The 16,973-nt window shown below is 39.4% G+C and overlaps 1 protein-coding gene across 1 annotated transcript in view; it reads left to right on the forward strand.

The window, feature by feature from the left end:
* CCDC171 (coiled-coil domain containing 171) overlaps window positions 1-16,973 on the forward strand; it is a 339,207-nt gene that overhangs the window by 149,571 nt on the left and 172,663 nt on the right. The window contains exons 17-19 of the mRNA XM_056117342.1: window positions 5,186-5,412; window positions 6,222-6,404; window positions 11,212-11,397. Coding sequence (XP_055973317.1) covers window positions 5,186-5,412; window positions 6,222-6,404; window positions 11,212-11,397 — 596 coding nt within the window. The remainder of the gene's footprint in view (window positions 1-5,185; window positions 5,413-6,221; window positions 6,405-11,211; window positions 11,398-16,973) is intronic.

Below are 16,973 nucleotides of genomic sequence, written 5' to 3' on the forward strand. Positions count from 1 at the left end.
GGTGATGTAGTTGCCAACTGTCTATCTTCACTCCCATTCCTTCTCATTCCAGTAGTCGCATCATGTTCTCGAGGGTGGCACTGAAGAGTTTCGGTGAAATGGTATCACCCTGCCAAACCTTTCTCGACATCGATAATCGTTTCCTTGTAGAATGGTGAGATCCTGGTAGTGAATCCGTAATATAGCTCATGGAGGATCCTGATGTGTTGAGTTTGAATGCCCTGTTTGGCTAGGGCTTCGATGACCACTTCTGTCTCAACAGAATCAGAGGCCTTCTTTAAATCAATGTACGTTAGACAGAGAGGCATCTAGGACTCCCGAGAAACCTCGTTGAGCTTGGTCACTATGTGGATATGGTCAATCGTGCTAAATCCTTTTCAGAAACCGGCTTGCTCACATGCTTGTCCTTCATCTAGTGTTCTGCCAATCCTATTCAGGATGACTCGAGTGAACAGCTTGTATATGATAGACAACAGGCAGATGGGGCGATAGTTGCCAATGTCGTGGATGTCTCCCTTGTACAGTAGAATGGTCCTGCTGGATTTCCATTGGGATGGAACCTTGCGTTCAGACAGGTAGCGTGTGAAGAGCTTGAGCCAGTGTATTGATGAGTACTGGCGGCAGATTCTTTAGGTGTTTGGGTCTGACCTTGTCTGGGCCTGGTGCTGTTCACTTCTTTACTGACGAAATGGTATGTTGGATTTCGGAAGGGAGAACATTGGGAATGATATATTCATCCTGCGGAATTTGGTATGTGGGCAGGTGGACGTGGTAATCAAAGAGATACAAGTAGAAGTCATGGATAATCTTCTCCATTGCCCTTCTGGAAGATGTGATAGATCCATCAGGACGTCAGAGGGCAGTCATCTTGGTCTTGTAGTTGGTGAAGGACAGGCGGGCGTTGCAAATGCTTTTCCTGGCTTCTGCTGTATTGGCCAGCACTGCTCCTCTTCTCTCTTTAAGGTCTTCCTTTATCACTTCTCTGCGCTGCTTTGCGAGATCGGGCATTAGCTTGTGGTTGCCTGAGGGTCACGTCCAGCTATGTTGGCAAATGAGGTAGAGAGAGAATTTTTGAAGACAGGCATCTTTTTGTGACTTTCTCTCCCCCAACATTCCTCGCACAATCATTGAGGTGCTGAACTGGTACAGTTAGACTAAAGAATTTTCTAAAATGACAAAGGCACAGAAAAGGAGTTGCTAACTAGTTCAAGAAACAATACTTACTTTAGGTATTGGATTCATGTAGATAAAATTGGCTCTTCAACAGTGACCTGATAAATTTATAAAAGAATTTAATGATTTCCTTCCTTCCTTCCTTCCTTCCTTCCTTCCTTCCTTCCTTCCTTCCTCCCTCCCTCCCTCCCTCCCTCCCTCCCTCCCTGCCTCCCTCCATCCCTCCTTCCTTCCTTCCTTCCTTCCTCCCATGCCTACCCCCCCTACACCCATTTCTCTCTGCTTCCTTCCCTCCCTTTCTAGTTGGTGTTTTTGCCATACCCTGACTCTGCTCAGGGGACCATATATAGTGCTGAGGATTGAACCTATGTTGGTCACATACAAGGCAAAATACCTTACCTATTGTACAGTCTCTTCATCCCCTAATAATTCTTTTATATAAGTGTTCCACATTATATGTATATAAAGTGAGCGAATTAATTTTCTTTATAATTTATTTAAGAAATCTGATTATTAACAAAAGCTGTTTTTTTTTGTTTTTTGTTTTTTCTTTTTGAGTCACACACGGTGATGCACAGGGGTTACTCTTGGCTCTGCACTCAGGAATTACTCCTGGCAGTGCTCAGGGGACCATATGGGATGCTGGGAATCTAACCTGGGTTGGCCGCATGCAAAGCAAACATCCTCCCCGTGTGCTATCGCTCCAGCCCCCAAATCACTTAGTCACTTAATTTCCCGTTAGTCGTCGATTTGCTCAAGCGGGCGCCAGTAATGTCTCCATTTGTCCCTGTCGCGTGCTAGTGTAGCCCAATGGCATCTGTTCGCTCTGGGAACATGAAGAGCCTCAAACTGATCATTCATGATCTTGACGAAGAAGTCTGACCATCTGGTAGGTGGACGGCCACACAGTCTTTTGACATCCCGTGGAATCCAGTCAGTAACAGCTCTAGTCCAGCGGTCGTCTTTAAATCTCATTACGTGACCAGCCCATCTGATTTTTGACACCTTGGCAAATGAGACAGCGTCCCTGATTCTTGATCGTCGACGGATGTCAGAACTCCGAATTCTTTCTCTCATTTGAGTGAAACGTGATATTCCAAGCATAGCTCTTTCTATTCTTCTTTGGGAGACCTGAATAACGTTCTCATCTTGTTTGCGTAGGGCCCAGGTCTCTGAGGCAAATGTTAATGCAGGAGGTGGTGTAATTGCCGACCATCTATCTTCACTCCCATTCCTTCCCATTCCAGTCGTCACATGATGTTCTCAGGGTGGCACTGAAGAGTTTCGGTGAAATGGTATCACCCTGCCGCACCCCTCTCTTGACATCAACGATCACTTCTTTGTAGAATGGTGAGATCCTGGTAGTGAATCCGCAATATAGCTCATGGAGGATCCTGATGTATTGGGTTTGAATGCCCTGATTGGCTAGGGATTCAATGACCGCTTCTGTCTCAACAGAGTCAAAGGCCTTCTTTAAATCAATGAACGTTAAACAGAGCGGCATCTTGAACTCCCGAGAAACCTCAATGAGCTTGGTTATCGTGTGGATATGGTCGATGGTGCTGAATCCTTTGCGGAACCCGGCTTGCTCGCATGGTTGTCCTTCATCTAGTGTTCTGCCAATCCTATTTAGGATGACTCGAGTGAACAACTTGTAGATGACAGACAATAGGCAGATCGGGCGATAGTTGCCAATGTCATGGATGTCTCCCTTCTTGAACAGTAGTACGGTCCTGCTGGTTTTCCATTGGGACGGAACCTTGCATTCAGACAGGTAGCGAGTGAAGAGCCGAGCCAGTGTATTGATGAGTACTGACGGCAGGTTCTTCAGGTGTTCAGGTCTGACCTTGTCTGGGCCGGGTGCTGTTTGTTTCTTTACTGACGAAATGGTGTGTCGGATTTTGGAAGGGAGAACGTTGGGAACGACATATCCATCCTGTGGAATTTGGTATGTCGGCAAGTGGACATGGCTATCGAAGAGATTTGAGTAGAAGTCATGGATAATCTTCTCCATTGCCATTCTGGAGGATGTAATTATTCTTTAATGCCTTTTGTCCATGGAGTCTCAGAATGTGTTTATGAGAAAAATATAGAATTAAAATTATATTACCTTATTAGTAGACATCAATGCATCAGTAACTGGCAGAAATAAATTCTACATGAAGAACATTATGGTTTTGTTAAATTAATAGTATATCAGTGTAATGTATAATTTTGAAGTAGTATGGTTTTAAAATTTTGACAGCTTCATAAATTAAAACAATTACCTTTTTTTGGGGGGGAATGTATGAAATAAAATAAGATTTTTTTTTTTCCTTTTTGGATCACACCTGGCGATGCTCAGGGGTTACTCCTGGCTCTGCGCTCAGGAATCACTCCTGGTGGTGCTCAGGGGACCATATGGGATGCTGAGAATCGAACCTGGGTCAACCGTGTGCAAGGCAAATTCCCAACCCGTTGTGCTATCGCTCCAGCCCCAAGATTCATTTTTGAACACAGGCTCTCTCTCAGGAAATTCTTTATGACAGAGAAAATTGCTGACTTATAACCTCAGTGTTATTCATGAGCATTGAATTATGTATATTTTAGAATTATAAAGCATTTTTCACTTGGATAATACTGACCAATTTTTTTTTGGTGGAGGGATGGTGCACCTGGTAATGCTCAGGGCTTACTCTTGGCTCTGCACTCCACAATTACTCCTGGCAGTGCTCAGGGGATCATATACGATGATGGGGATTGAACAGGGGTCTGCCATGTACAAGGCAAGCACCTTTCCTTCTGTGCTATTGCTCTGCCCTGGCCAAATATTCTTTTTTGACTTCTGATATAAAAATAAAAGTTAACTCCAATAGTAAATACATTTAGAATAGTATACTACTGAATATTGAATATAAATGATCTCTTCATGTTTGTCATTTACACGGATATTATAAGACAAGTAATGACAGATTAAGACCTGCCTAGCAGAGGGAAAACTAAATTACACGACTTTTATTAAGGCATAAATAAACCTATTAACCATTATCTTGAATACTAATTAGTAGAAAGAGCACTGACAATTTTATTTATCAACATTAAACACAATTATTAATTACAGACCTGATGAATCCAGCAGTAAGCAGGCCATGTTGGATATGCTGGGACCTTAAGTCCATTATATGAGAGGGATGATTACTGAAATCCTGTGGGGAAATAAGTAATTGTTGTTGTAAAATTTTAATTGCCTTGGAATAGGCAAATTATGTGTTCTTGTCTGACAATATAAATAGTATGACATTAAGGTAACAAGTCATGGTAGTTGTAACTAGAAAATGAATTTGTTAGGTTTTTTTAATCAAAGAGTGATGGTAAAATTTTAACATCTGTTGTTCTTTGTAAATGAAATCCTGTAGCACTGTAGCACTGTCCTCCCGTTCATTGATTTCCTCGAGCGGGCACCATTAATGCATCCAATTTATATATATATTGCTTAGTGCTGAGTAATTTATGCATTGTTTTCAGGTAAAGATTAACGTCAAGAGACTTTTAGAAAGGCAGCTCAGATAGAGAAGGGAGCACCAAATAAAGGGTGTTGGGAGGATCCTCCCAGGATGGGAGATGCGTACTGAGAGTAGACTATAGACTGAACATGATTTCCACTCAATGCCTCTTTTGCAAACCACAGCACCCAAAAGGAGAGAGAGAACAAAAGGGAATGCCCTGCCACAGAGGCAGGGTGGTATGGGGGGATGGGGGGTGGGAGGGGTACTTGGATCAGTGGTGGTGGAAAATGGGCACTGGTGGAGGGGTGGGTACTCAGTCATTGTATAGTTGAAACCCAAGCACAAAAATTTGTAAGTCTACACCTGTACCTCATGGTGTTTCACTAATAAAAATTAAAAAGAAAAGAGAGACTTTTTGAGTCATTGGGAATTATATAATTAAAAGACATTTTTCACTGTGTTGTGATTGGCAGTATTATGAAATGAGTAAGAAAATTCATGATTTTTCTCTCTTTTTTTATTTGAAGATCCAAATTCCAGAATTAGTGGACATTTACTCATAGGTGCAGCAAAGAATTCTTTTGCAAAACTCATGGATAAAATAAGTTTGGCAATGGAGAGCCTACCTCTGCAGAGTAGTAGAAGTATTACATATGTAGAAAAGGATTCCCTGGTTCAGCGGCTGGCCCGTGGACTTCATAAAGTAAACACAATGGCATTGAAATATGGCCTATCTGGGCATATGCCCCTTTTGGTATGTATGCAGTTTTATGAAATAGTGACTTTAGGACTTTTAAGTTTAATTCTGAATAGATTTGCTTGAAATTTAAATTAGATGTGCAGAAATGTATCTGGATTTCTGTCATCTTTTAGTGAAATAAATAAAAGGTACTCAAATAAGTGGTTTAAAAATGTGTTAATTTAATAATGTTTTTGGAGAAATACCCAGAGGTGCTCAGAGGCTGTTATGGCTCTGTGCTCAGGAGTAACCCCTATTAGTGCTCAGGAACCTATATGTGTTGCTAAGGGTTGAAGAGAGTGCTGTGTTCTAGACAAACACTTTATTCCCGTTATCTCCTCTGTCGACCCTACAAATATTTAAAATATCAAGATGCATGTGGCAGTGAGATAGTATAGCAAGTAGAAGGACACTTGCCTTGTATAGGACTGACCTGGTTTTGATTCCCATATGCTCCCTTGAGCACTGCTAGGAATGATCCCTGAGCTCAGAGCTAAGAGTAAATCCTGAGCCCCACAGAGCATGGCCCCCAAACAAAAACCAATCAGGATATAGAAGTCCAGATATAAGTTCTAAATTTGTTTGTATACGCAGCTCCAGAATTGTCTGAGACAAAAGCAGATGTTAATCTTATTTTTTAGCCATTTAGGTGATTTTTTTGTCTATTCACAATTAAATAAAAACATTGTCCATAGAACTTTATCTCTATGTTTTAGTAACAGTTGGTATGACCTACGTTATATGCTGATTGATAAAATAAGGATTGATATTGCTTTATTAGTAAATTTGTAATTAGTAATTGCGAAGTTCTTATTTCACAACAGAAAAGTACAGCATCTTTGCAGAAGCAAATACTTGGATTTACACAAAGACTACATGCTGCAGAAGTGGAGCGTCGCTCATTGCGCTTAGAGGTCACAGAATTCAAAAGAAATGCGAATGAAATGAAAAAGGAACTTGAAAAAGCTCAAGGGCTTCAAATGCAATTAAATGAATTTAAGCATTCTGTAAGTATTTATGAGTTTTTGCAAAACTATGACTTTCGTGAAGTCTTCTCTGATTACATATATTTATTTGTTTTTCTTAGATTTCTATTATATTTGTTTTTCTTCCTAACCAAGTCCCATTCAAAGGATTTCTTTTACTTCAGAATACTACACTGAAAATGCCCTAACATGTTGGGCATTTGACTGAAACCCAGTTTTATATGACTGAAATCCAGTCATGAACAACTTTGTAACTGTGTAGCTCACTGATTCAATTGAGAAAAATTTAAAAAGAGAAAAAGAATGTCCTAACATTACATACTTCAAAGTTGCTATGATGCAAGAATTTACACGATGATCTCACTGCAAAATAGAAATGATTACTTTATGTTACCCAGATGAATGCAATCTTTCTATTGTCTATCCCTCTTTTTCTGAGTCATTTCGCTTAACATGATACTTTCTATGTAGTACCACTTGTACGTAAATTTTATGACTTTGTCTTTTCTAACAGCTACATAGGAGACTAACACCCAAGAATGACCGAGATTAGTACCAGGAATTTTGCTCCATGGCTTGGAGGCCAGCCACACATGCTAGGGGAAAAGGGAGCTCAGATAGAGAAGGGAACACCAAATAAAGGTGTTGGGAGGATCCTCCCAGGATGGGAGAAGCATGCTGAAAGTAGACTATAGACCAAACATGATTGCCACTCAGTGCCTCTTTTGCAAACCACAAGACTCAATAGGAGAGACAGAACAAAAGGGAATGCCCTGCCACAGAGGCAGAGTGGGATGGGGGGAGGGGATGAGGGGGGGGAGGGATACTGGGATCCGTGGTGGTGGGAAATGGGCACAGGTGAGGGATGGGTATTTGATCACTGTATAATTGAAACCCAAGCACAAAAATTTGTAAGTCTACAACTGTACCTCATGGTGTCTCACTAATTAAAAAAAAATTTTTTTCCCTAGGTTTTAAAAAAACAGAAATAACTTATGTGACATGATGGAGATACTAACTAAGGTTGTGGTGGCAGTCATATTGTGACTTGTATAAATATATCATTGAGCAGCTTGTAAACCTTAAAGTTACAAAGAGTTAAATGCCAGTTAAGTCTTTCTTAAAAGAAAGTTATACCAGTTAAAGGAAGACTGATCTTGTGTCACTGAAACTCAAAACTTGATTCAAATGTGACTGAAACTGTGAAAAAAAGATTAGGGAGCAGTTAGGATAGCCTTTTATCTACTGTGAAAGTGGATAAACCCCAAAATATATAATGAAAACTAAAATGAAACTTACCTTGTGTTTAATAATACGTCTGGCATATCGAATACGTCACGGGGAGCTTGCCAGGCTCTGCCTGTGCTCGGGCACAGCGGTAGGGCGTTTGCTTGCACGCAGCCAACATGGCCGACCCTAGTTTGATTCCTCCGCCCCTCTCGGAGAGCCCGGCAAGCTACCGAGAGTATTCGATATGCCAGACACAGTAACAACAAAGTCTCCAATGGAGACGTTACTGGGCCCGCTCGAGCAAATGATCAATGGGATGATCAACGGGAGAGCCTTTACTTTTACTTACCTTGTATTTGAAATTGGATAAAATTTTCTTTTTTCTTTTTATATTGAACAGGTGTATATTTATATGTGTTTTAAGTATGTAGCTGAGTTGAGGTCTGGGTCAACACCAAAGATACTAGGCAAGAGGTCCATGGGGCTCAGGATTAAATCCAGGGCCTTGCACAGGCAAGCCTTATATTTTACCACTTGAACTATTTCTTGACCCCTGTTGAATATTTTAAGTAAATTTAATATATATATATATATATATATTAAGGACTGGTAATTTGCTTTTTTTTTTTTATTAGTGAAACACCATGAGGTACAGTTATAGATTTACAAATTTTTGTGTTTGGGTTTCAGTTATACAACGATCAAGTACCCATCCCTCCACCAGTGCCCATTTCCCACCACTACGGGTCCCAGTATCCCTCCCACCCCCCATCCCCCCCATCCCACCTTGCCTCTGTGTCAGGGCATTCCCTTTTGTTCTCTCTCTCTCTCCTTTTGGCATCTGTGGTCTGCAAGAGAGGCATTGAGTGGCAGAGTAAATTTAATATTAAATAAAATTGTTCTTCTAAAATTTTTACAATTTAACTTCTACAAAGGATTTATATGTATTTATGTAGCACTGTAGCAGTGTCCTCCTGTTGTTTATCGATTTGCTCGAGCAGGCACCAGTAATGTCTCCATTGTGAGACTCGTTGTTAATGTTTTGGCATATTGAATAAGACACGGATAGCTTGCCAGGCTCTTCCGTGCTGGCGGGATACTCTCGGTAGTTTGCCGGGCTCTCCGAGAGGGACGGAGGAATCGAACCTGGGTCAGCAGCGTACAAGGCAAACACCCTACCCAAAAGTCCTTATTTATACAAAACAGCACTAGATAAAGATCAAATGTGTAAATATATAGCATATAATAATATAAGCTATTCTTATTTTCTATTTATTCCTATGTTATTTCATTATTATCCTTAAATATTCTTGGGTTATTACATTATTGTTCTTAATGTAAATATATGAATATTGGATTGAAAGATTAGCTTAAAAACTGTCATGTAACAGATGATAGCTAATATAAATATTAATATAAAACTAGTTTTTGTCGTTTTGAAAAATGGTCCTGGGGATTACACCCAGTGCCCACTCATTACACCCACACATGCAAGAGAAGTACTCCAACCCTGTTGTTTACCTGGTCTTGAGTGTGTTTCTTAAGTCTAGTACTTTAACTACTTCCTTCTTCAGAAAAGAAGTTGTTTTGTAAGTTTAACTTAATTTAAAATGTTAAATAGTTAACTTGGAATTTTCAGTTTTAGTATCTGTGGATATAAAGTACCAGACAGTAATTTAGTTATTAGTTCTATAAAACAAATTCCATTATTATTAAAATTGTTTTTATTATTTCAATGGCTGGAGCGATAGCACAGCGGGTAGGGCGTTCGCCTTACAAGCGGCCAAGATGGCCGACCCGAGTTCGATTCCTCCGCCCCTCTCGGAGAGCCCGGCAAGCTACCGAGAGTATTGGATATGCCAGACACAGTAACAACAAAGTCTCCAATGGAGACGTTACTGGGCCCGCTCGAGCAAATCGATGATCAACGGGAGGGCCTTTACCTTTTACCTATTATTTCAAATAGCTGTTGAATAATTGTGAATTAGCCTTCTGATTGAAGATTCTAAATGACAAGAAAATTATTACTTGTAATTTAGTATCTAATGATACACACTTTTCCTAACTTATAAAGTTTTTTCCAGAGAAGGAAAATTTATGAACGACTTTAACTTTTTTTTTTTAGTTTTCAATATGTGGTATTCATAAATAAAAATACAAATAAGGAAATGAAGAAAATTCAAATTGCTCTAACTTCGAAACCAATCACTGTTGAACTGTGATTTGAGTTCTTCACATTTTTCTTTGGGCGTATGTGTATTGCTTGTCCTTATACACAGTTGTCACTGTCACTGTCACTGTCCTCCCGTTGTTCATCAATTTACTCGAGTGGGCCCAGTAACGTCTCCATCATGAGACTTGTTACTGTGTTTGGCATATCGAATACGTCACGGGGAGCTTGCCAGGCTTTGCTGTGTGGGCCAGATACTCTCCGTAGCTTGCTGGGCTCTCTAAGAGGGGCGAAGGAATCCAACCCTGCTCTGCCGGCCGGCTGCGTGTAAGGCAAACGCCCTCCTGCTGTGTAATACACAGTTTTAAGTGACATAAATGTTTTCCTGTCTTACATTATTTCACTTAAGATAAATGAATACAGTTGTTATCGTGTGGGTGTATGGAATTGCTCACCAGGGATTGCACACTTCATTGTGATGCTTGTACCAAGGTTGTACACTTGGCTGTAGTGCTCACTAGGGATTAAACTCTGGTTTTTTTTTTTTTTGCTTTTTGGGTCACACCTGCAATGCACAGGGGTTACTCCTGACTCTGCACCAGGAATCACCCCTGGTGGTGCTCAGGGGACCATATGGGAGGCTGGGAATCGAACCCGGGATGGCTGCGTGCAAGGCAAACACCCTACCCGCTGTGCTATTGCTCCAGCCCGGGATTACACTCTTGAATGTGATACTAACACATTTTTTGTGCATTGGAGATCTCACAGTCTGCCATGACTTGAGGGTCCCAGTGGCAGAGCCAGAGCCACTGCTTTAACACTCTGTGATGTGGGGTGGTGCTGGGCATCGAACTTGCAGTCGTATGGCTGCAAGGCTGGGCTACTTTTTGTTAGGGTGCTGCTTCTAAAATTTTCATTAGTATTGAGGATTGCATTGTATATATTTTTGAAAAGGCAAGTAATAGCAAATGACAGTTGCTTTGTGAGGGAGATAGCAAGAGAAGTTGGTGCCAAAATGAAAAGAGTGCTTTTTTATTATAATACAGAAAGACCTGTGTAATAAATTTATCTTCAGTCTTAGAAGTTGTGAAAGAGTGTTTTATTCTATGTGAACTGGTATACTTGCACTTCTTGGTTTCTAATGAAACTATAAGTACATTTCTGTTTTTGTGTCATTTGTCAGAAAACTCAGAGATAAAAGTATTTACATTTGACTTGAATAATTTATATATTATACATACCTAGAATCATAACATTTTTATTTCTTCCCTTAAAGAATTTGAATAAACATATTTAAACATATTGTATTTTTGTCATATATCAGACATTTATGCAACGTGTTTATATAGTCTTTGTGCAGGAATACAGTTCTGAAGATTAAATGAATAAAGGGCAGTTAGTTTTTTAACTGAATTTTTTTTTTTCCAGAAATTGATCACCCATGAGAAGTTTGAAAGTGCATGTGAAGAGCTGAATAATGCATTACTTCGGGAACAGCAAGCACAATTGCTGTTGAATGAACAAGCACAACAACTACAGGAGTTAAATTACAGACTTGAATTACATTCCAGGGAGGAAGCTGACAAAAACCAAACTCTTGGAGAAGCTGTAAAGGTAGAAACACGTCCTTTGCATAACCTGTTCTTCATTTACATTTGGATCTCTGAGGGACTAGACCCTGAATTGGAAATAGATCCAAAACATGAGATTTTGTTTTATAAAAAGTTATATGAATGGAATAACATATTTCTGAGTCGTGAATTCCGAGCATAATTTCACATGTATTTAAAATGTAAAAGTAGACTTTACTTGATAGTTGAAAAATAAGTGAAACATTTTCTAGTACTAATTTTTAAAATTTCTTTCACCTTGTTTCTTCCTATCTTTAGTTTGTGTGTGTGTGTGTGTGTGTGTGTGTGTGTGTGTGTGTGTATCTGACTGTACATGAAAATGTATGCAAACACACCCTGTGGATGTTAAAATTGTTTTCATCTTTTGGTTTGAAAGAGTTTAGGTCTGGCCTCTGTGATTCTTTTGTTTCGTTTTGTTTGGGGGGAGGGACACACTTGGTGGTGTTCAGGGCTTTTTCTCAGCTCTGTGCTTAGGAATTACTCCAGGAAGTGCTCAAGAGAATTAAAAAAATGATATAACCTAACATATCGGGAGTTATACTTTATACATTAAGCAACTCAGATATATATAATTTATTATATAAATATTACATATTTATTCTGAGTCTTGTCTTTTTTGTTTGTTTGTTTTTGGTCCATAACTGGTGGTGTTCAGGGTTTACTCCTGCCTCTGCATTTAGGGATCACTCCTATCAGGCTTGGTGGACTGTATTGGGTGTTGGGGATTAAACTAGTAGTGTTGGCCGCATGCAAGGCAAGTGCCCTACCAGCTATACTATCTCTCTAACCACACTGAGTCTGTTTTTTGACTTACACTTGGGGAGGGTGTACACCCAGCAGTGCTCAGGGCTTATTGTGCTCAGACATCATTCCTGGTGGTCTTGGGGGACAATGTGGTGATGCCAGGGTGATGTAGGCTAGCTGGTTACACGGCACACATCTTAACTGCTTTACTATCTCCAGTTATATATATGTATATGTATATACGTACACACAACACACACATATATCTTTGTGTTTGTGTATGAAATGGTAAAATAAAATTTAGAATTTAGCACAGCAGGTAGGGTATTTGCCTTGCACACGGCTGGTCCGATCGACCTGGGTTCAATTCGTCCACCCTTCTCGGAGAGCCCACCAAGCTACCGAGAGTATCTCGCCCGCACGGCAAAGCCTGGCAAGCTGCCCACGGCGTAATTAATATGCCAAAAACAGTAACAGCAAGTCTCACGATGGAGACATTACTGGGCCCGCTCGAGCAAATCGATGAATAATGGGAGGACAGTGCTACCATGCTACTGTTTGTTGGATGCTATGCTAGGTAAATTCTAAAAAGTTGGATAATCCTCATAAAACATTGTGGAATTTATTCTCTTTTTGTATATTAGAAAATTCAGATACAAAGATGTTACATAACTTATGTAGCAATTAATGATTGACCCACAAAGTCAGATTTCACAAACACTGTACTAATTATCACATGGTTTTTTTTTCTAAAAAAAAACTGGATCAACTAAGTAGACAAACCTTTATTTAGATTCCACTTATAACAAATCATAGCCATATTTATGTGTCCATACAGTAATGTATATTTAAAAACACTACATTTTAAATAAGAATTTTAATATAGACGCCAGCCGGCCACATTGGCTTAGCTGGGGAGTGAAGGGTGGGGGCGGGGTGGGGAGTGATCCAATATGTGCTCTGGAACTTAATGTCGAAACTTTGTAAAGAATATGTAAGGAAGTATAAGTTACTGCATAAGTTTACATATACAAATACAAATCTATCTCCATAGTACATTAATTTCTTCTCATGATGGCAGGCATTTGCAAATCTCGAAGAAATGTCCCCATCTCTTTAAAAACAGAATTCTGTACTATAGTCTCTACTTGAATTATCTTCATTTTTAAACTACCCCCGTGAAAATGGGGTATGGGGGAGATTCGCACCCATCGTCTTAAGGATTTACTCCTGGCTCTGGGCTTATCACTCCTGGTGGTGCTTAGAGGACTGTATGAAGTGCTAGGAATTGAACTGGCTTTGGTTGCACCTTTCTCCCTTAGTTATTTCTCTGGCCCAATTTCCTTTGTTTTCAGATGAAATCTAGAGTTCAGTTGATTTTCTCATTTCTTCTGGCCTGTACATAGGTATTATAAATGGAATTCATTATTTTTAATTAGAAAATAAATATTAAAGTGAAAAATAAAAACCGATAAGTTTAAAGAACATTGCAAAAGATTAAAACCATCTCTTAATACTGTTTTGGATTATATTTTCCCCATTGTATGTACTAAGTATTTAAAGTGACTATTTTTTCAGATACAAAAAATGCTGGGAATTTTGTACAGTTCAACTCAGTAGATATTTATTTTCCTACATAAATGCGTCCATACATATATGCTACTTTATAACTTGAGTCACTACCAGTTATAAACATTTTTAATTGACCAACTAATATGATAGAAACATTATGATATTAGTTGTTTTGTTTTTTCCCTTTTTGGAGGTGTGGGGCTCTCAAATAGTGCTCAGGCAACCCTGGGGCCACTCCTTGGCAAATTGGGTCAGGCAGTTCAATGCGAAACTGCTCAGTACCTGCAGTGTTGGGACCTTCAGGGCCTGGGGAGCCTGCAGGTGGTTTCAGGAACTATGGGGTTCCAGAACTTGAATTAGGTTCCTGATGATGCAAACGTGGCTCCTGGCCCCTGTAATCTTTCCTCAGCCCACTTTCTTTTTAGCTTGTGATAAATAGTAATATGAAAAAAATTAGAATACGTAAATGAAGTTAAAATAATCTGGTCATATCACCAAATATATCTACTGTTAAAATTGATGTATAATTTAAATTTTATACTTGCAACCAGAGATATCCATCTTAGTGTATATAGATAAAAATAAAATTGTACACCAAATGTACTTATTAAAGTTACTTTTCAAAAGCACCTTGTATAATAAACATAGTAGTGTTTGTTGTGCTAATTACTTGATAAAACTCATTCACTTAATTTCTTATTGCTATAGACTTAAGTTAATTTCAGTTTTTACTTTATCCTCTCTTGATACTAAAGGAAATTTTAAGAGGAATAATCCTACAGCTAAAGCTTTCTAATGTATTTATGATAATTTTTTTTCAGGAATTACTAGGTAAAAGCCACATACATTTTTAAAGTGTAAATATAATTAATTGACCTATTGTAACTTTCTTTTTTAAACCATTAAGTACTTTTTTTCTTAAAATATATGAGAATTGTATTTTTTGCCCAACCTGGATGTTATTTAAGATATTTCTGCCAGTTTGAGCAATGTTATTTATACTTTATGTGTCTTTGATAACTTTTCAACCAGTTTTTATAAGAATATTCACATTTTTATGCCTTATGTCTATTTGTATATAATGTAATTAAAACCATGATTTGTAAAAGCATATAACTGTCTTTTAATTCTATAATAGTGTGTAGTTTGTGTAGATATAGTATCTGCCAGTAGATAAAAAAGCTGTTCATATTAATTCCTTTAAAATGCCAGTGGCTTAAATATTGTTGTCAGGAGTGGAGAATTGTTTAATTACTATCTCTTAATTAGAACTAGCAGGTGGTAGTGTGAAAATGCTCTCTTGTGGGAGGCAACATGGTTCAGTTGAAAAAGCCCTGGCCTTGGAACAAGTATTCCCAAATTTAAATACTAGTTCTCTCATGAGCAAATTACTTAACCTTTCTGGGCCTCAGATTCCTCTTCTGCAAAAATAGGGATAATGATACTTGAGTTACATAATTTTTGAGAATTATTTAAGATACTATTTGAAAGACAAGTATATATTTAATATTCTTTTGTGGTTTTTCAGTAATACTTAAACAGGTTGTTTTTATATGCTCTTTATGTAACTTCTTTAAAAAATTTGGGCTTGGTGAGATAGTACAGTGGATGGAATGTTTGCCTTGCAAGTGACTGACCCAGGTTTGATCTCTGGCACCCTCTATGGTCCCTTGAGTCATGCCAGGAGTGATCCTAGAGATCAGAGCCAGGAGAAAGCCCTGAGCTCCAGATATCACTTAAAAAAATGAAATATATTACTACTTTTTCTGTCACTGTCACTGTCCTCCCGTTGTTCATCGATTTGCTCGAGCGGGCCCAGTAACATCTCCATTGGAGACTTTTGTTGTTACTGTGTTTGGCATATCGAATACATCATGGATAGCTTGCCAGGCTCTCGGTAGCTTGCTGGGCTCTCCGAGAGGGGCGGAGGAATCGAACTTGGGTCGGCCATGTTGGCTGCATGCAAGGCAAACGCCCTACCACTGTGCTATCGCTCCAGCCCTACTTCTTCTTTTTTTTTTTTTTCTTTTTTATTAGTGAAACACCATGAGGTACAGTTGTAGATTTACAAATTTTTGTGCTTGGATCTCGGTCATACCACGATCAAATACCCATCCCTCCACCAGTGCCCATTTTCCACCACCAGGATAATATCCCTCCCCCCCATCCTCCCATCCCCCCATCCCCCCCTGCCACTGTGGCAGGGCATTCCCCCCTGTTCTCTCTCTCCTCCTGGGCGCTGTGATCAGCCAAAGAGGCATTGAGTCAGCCCTACTTCTTCTTATAAAGAAAAAATAATATGAGTAAAACATGGAAAATATAGAAGAGAAAATGAGTTATTCATGATATCATCTGAAAACAACCACTGTTAAAAGTTTGGCATTTTTAAAAATCATTTTGCTGTATGTGATAGTTCTATACATCATACATTGGACTCAGAACAGCCTTCCCTTTAGTCCATCTTGATTTTAGATAAGACACACAATGCATTACAAGTTTGAAATAAAGAATAAGGAAATATTTTCCCCTTGGATTTTGGGCCACACCTGGTGATGCTCAGGGGTTACTCCTGGCTTTGTGTTTAGGAATGAGTACTCCTGATGGTGCTCAGAGGACCATATAGGATGCTGGTGATCAAACCCGGGCAGGCCCCATGCAAGGCAAGCACCCTACTTGCTGTACTATCTCTTGAGACCCCAAATTTTTAAGGATAAAAATACAACAGAAATCACCACCAACTCACTGTCACTGTCCTCCCATTGTTCATCGATTTGCTCGAGTGGGCCCAGTAATGTCTCCATTGTGACACTTGTTACGGTGTTTGGCATATTGAATATGCCATGGGTAGCTTGCCAGGCTCTGCCATGCAGGCGAGATACTCTTGGCAGCTTGCCGGGCTCTCCGAGAGGGGTGGAGGTATCAAACTCGGGTCGACCATGTTGGCTGCATGCAAGGCAAACACCCTACCTGTTGTGCTATCACTCCAGCCCCACCACCAACTCATTGAGTGAAAATCAAAGGTCGTATCATGAACAGATTCTGGGCCTATTCTGGAGGGAAATATCAAAAAGTACTGCTAGGTGTGTGAGACTGAGCTTTGATTTTCACTAATAGAGCCTTGAATTTAAGATTCTTACATTAAGGAATTACCCAAGAACTTGAATGGGTTCATCCTGGGTCACTCTTGTCTTAGAAGAAGCTAATATACAATATTGTCTGGAAGAAAGCTTTCTTACATTATTC

The sequence above is a fragment of the Sorex fumeus genome, unplaced genomic scaffold (genome assembly GCF_029834395.1).
Source record: "Sorex fumeus unplaced genomic scaffold, SorFum_2.1 ptg000034l, whole genome shotgun sequence".
Classification (NCBI taxonomy): Eukaryota; Metazoa; Chordata; class Mammalia; order Eulipotyphla; family Soricidae; genus Sorex; species Sorex fumeus.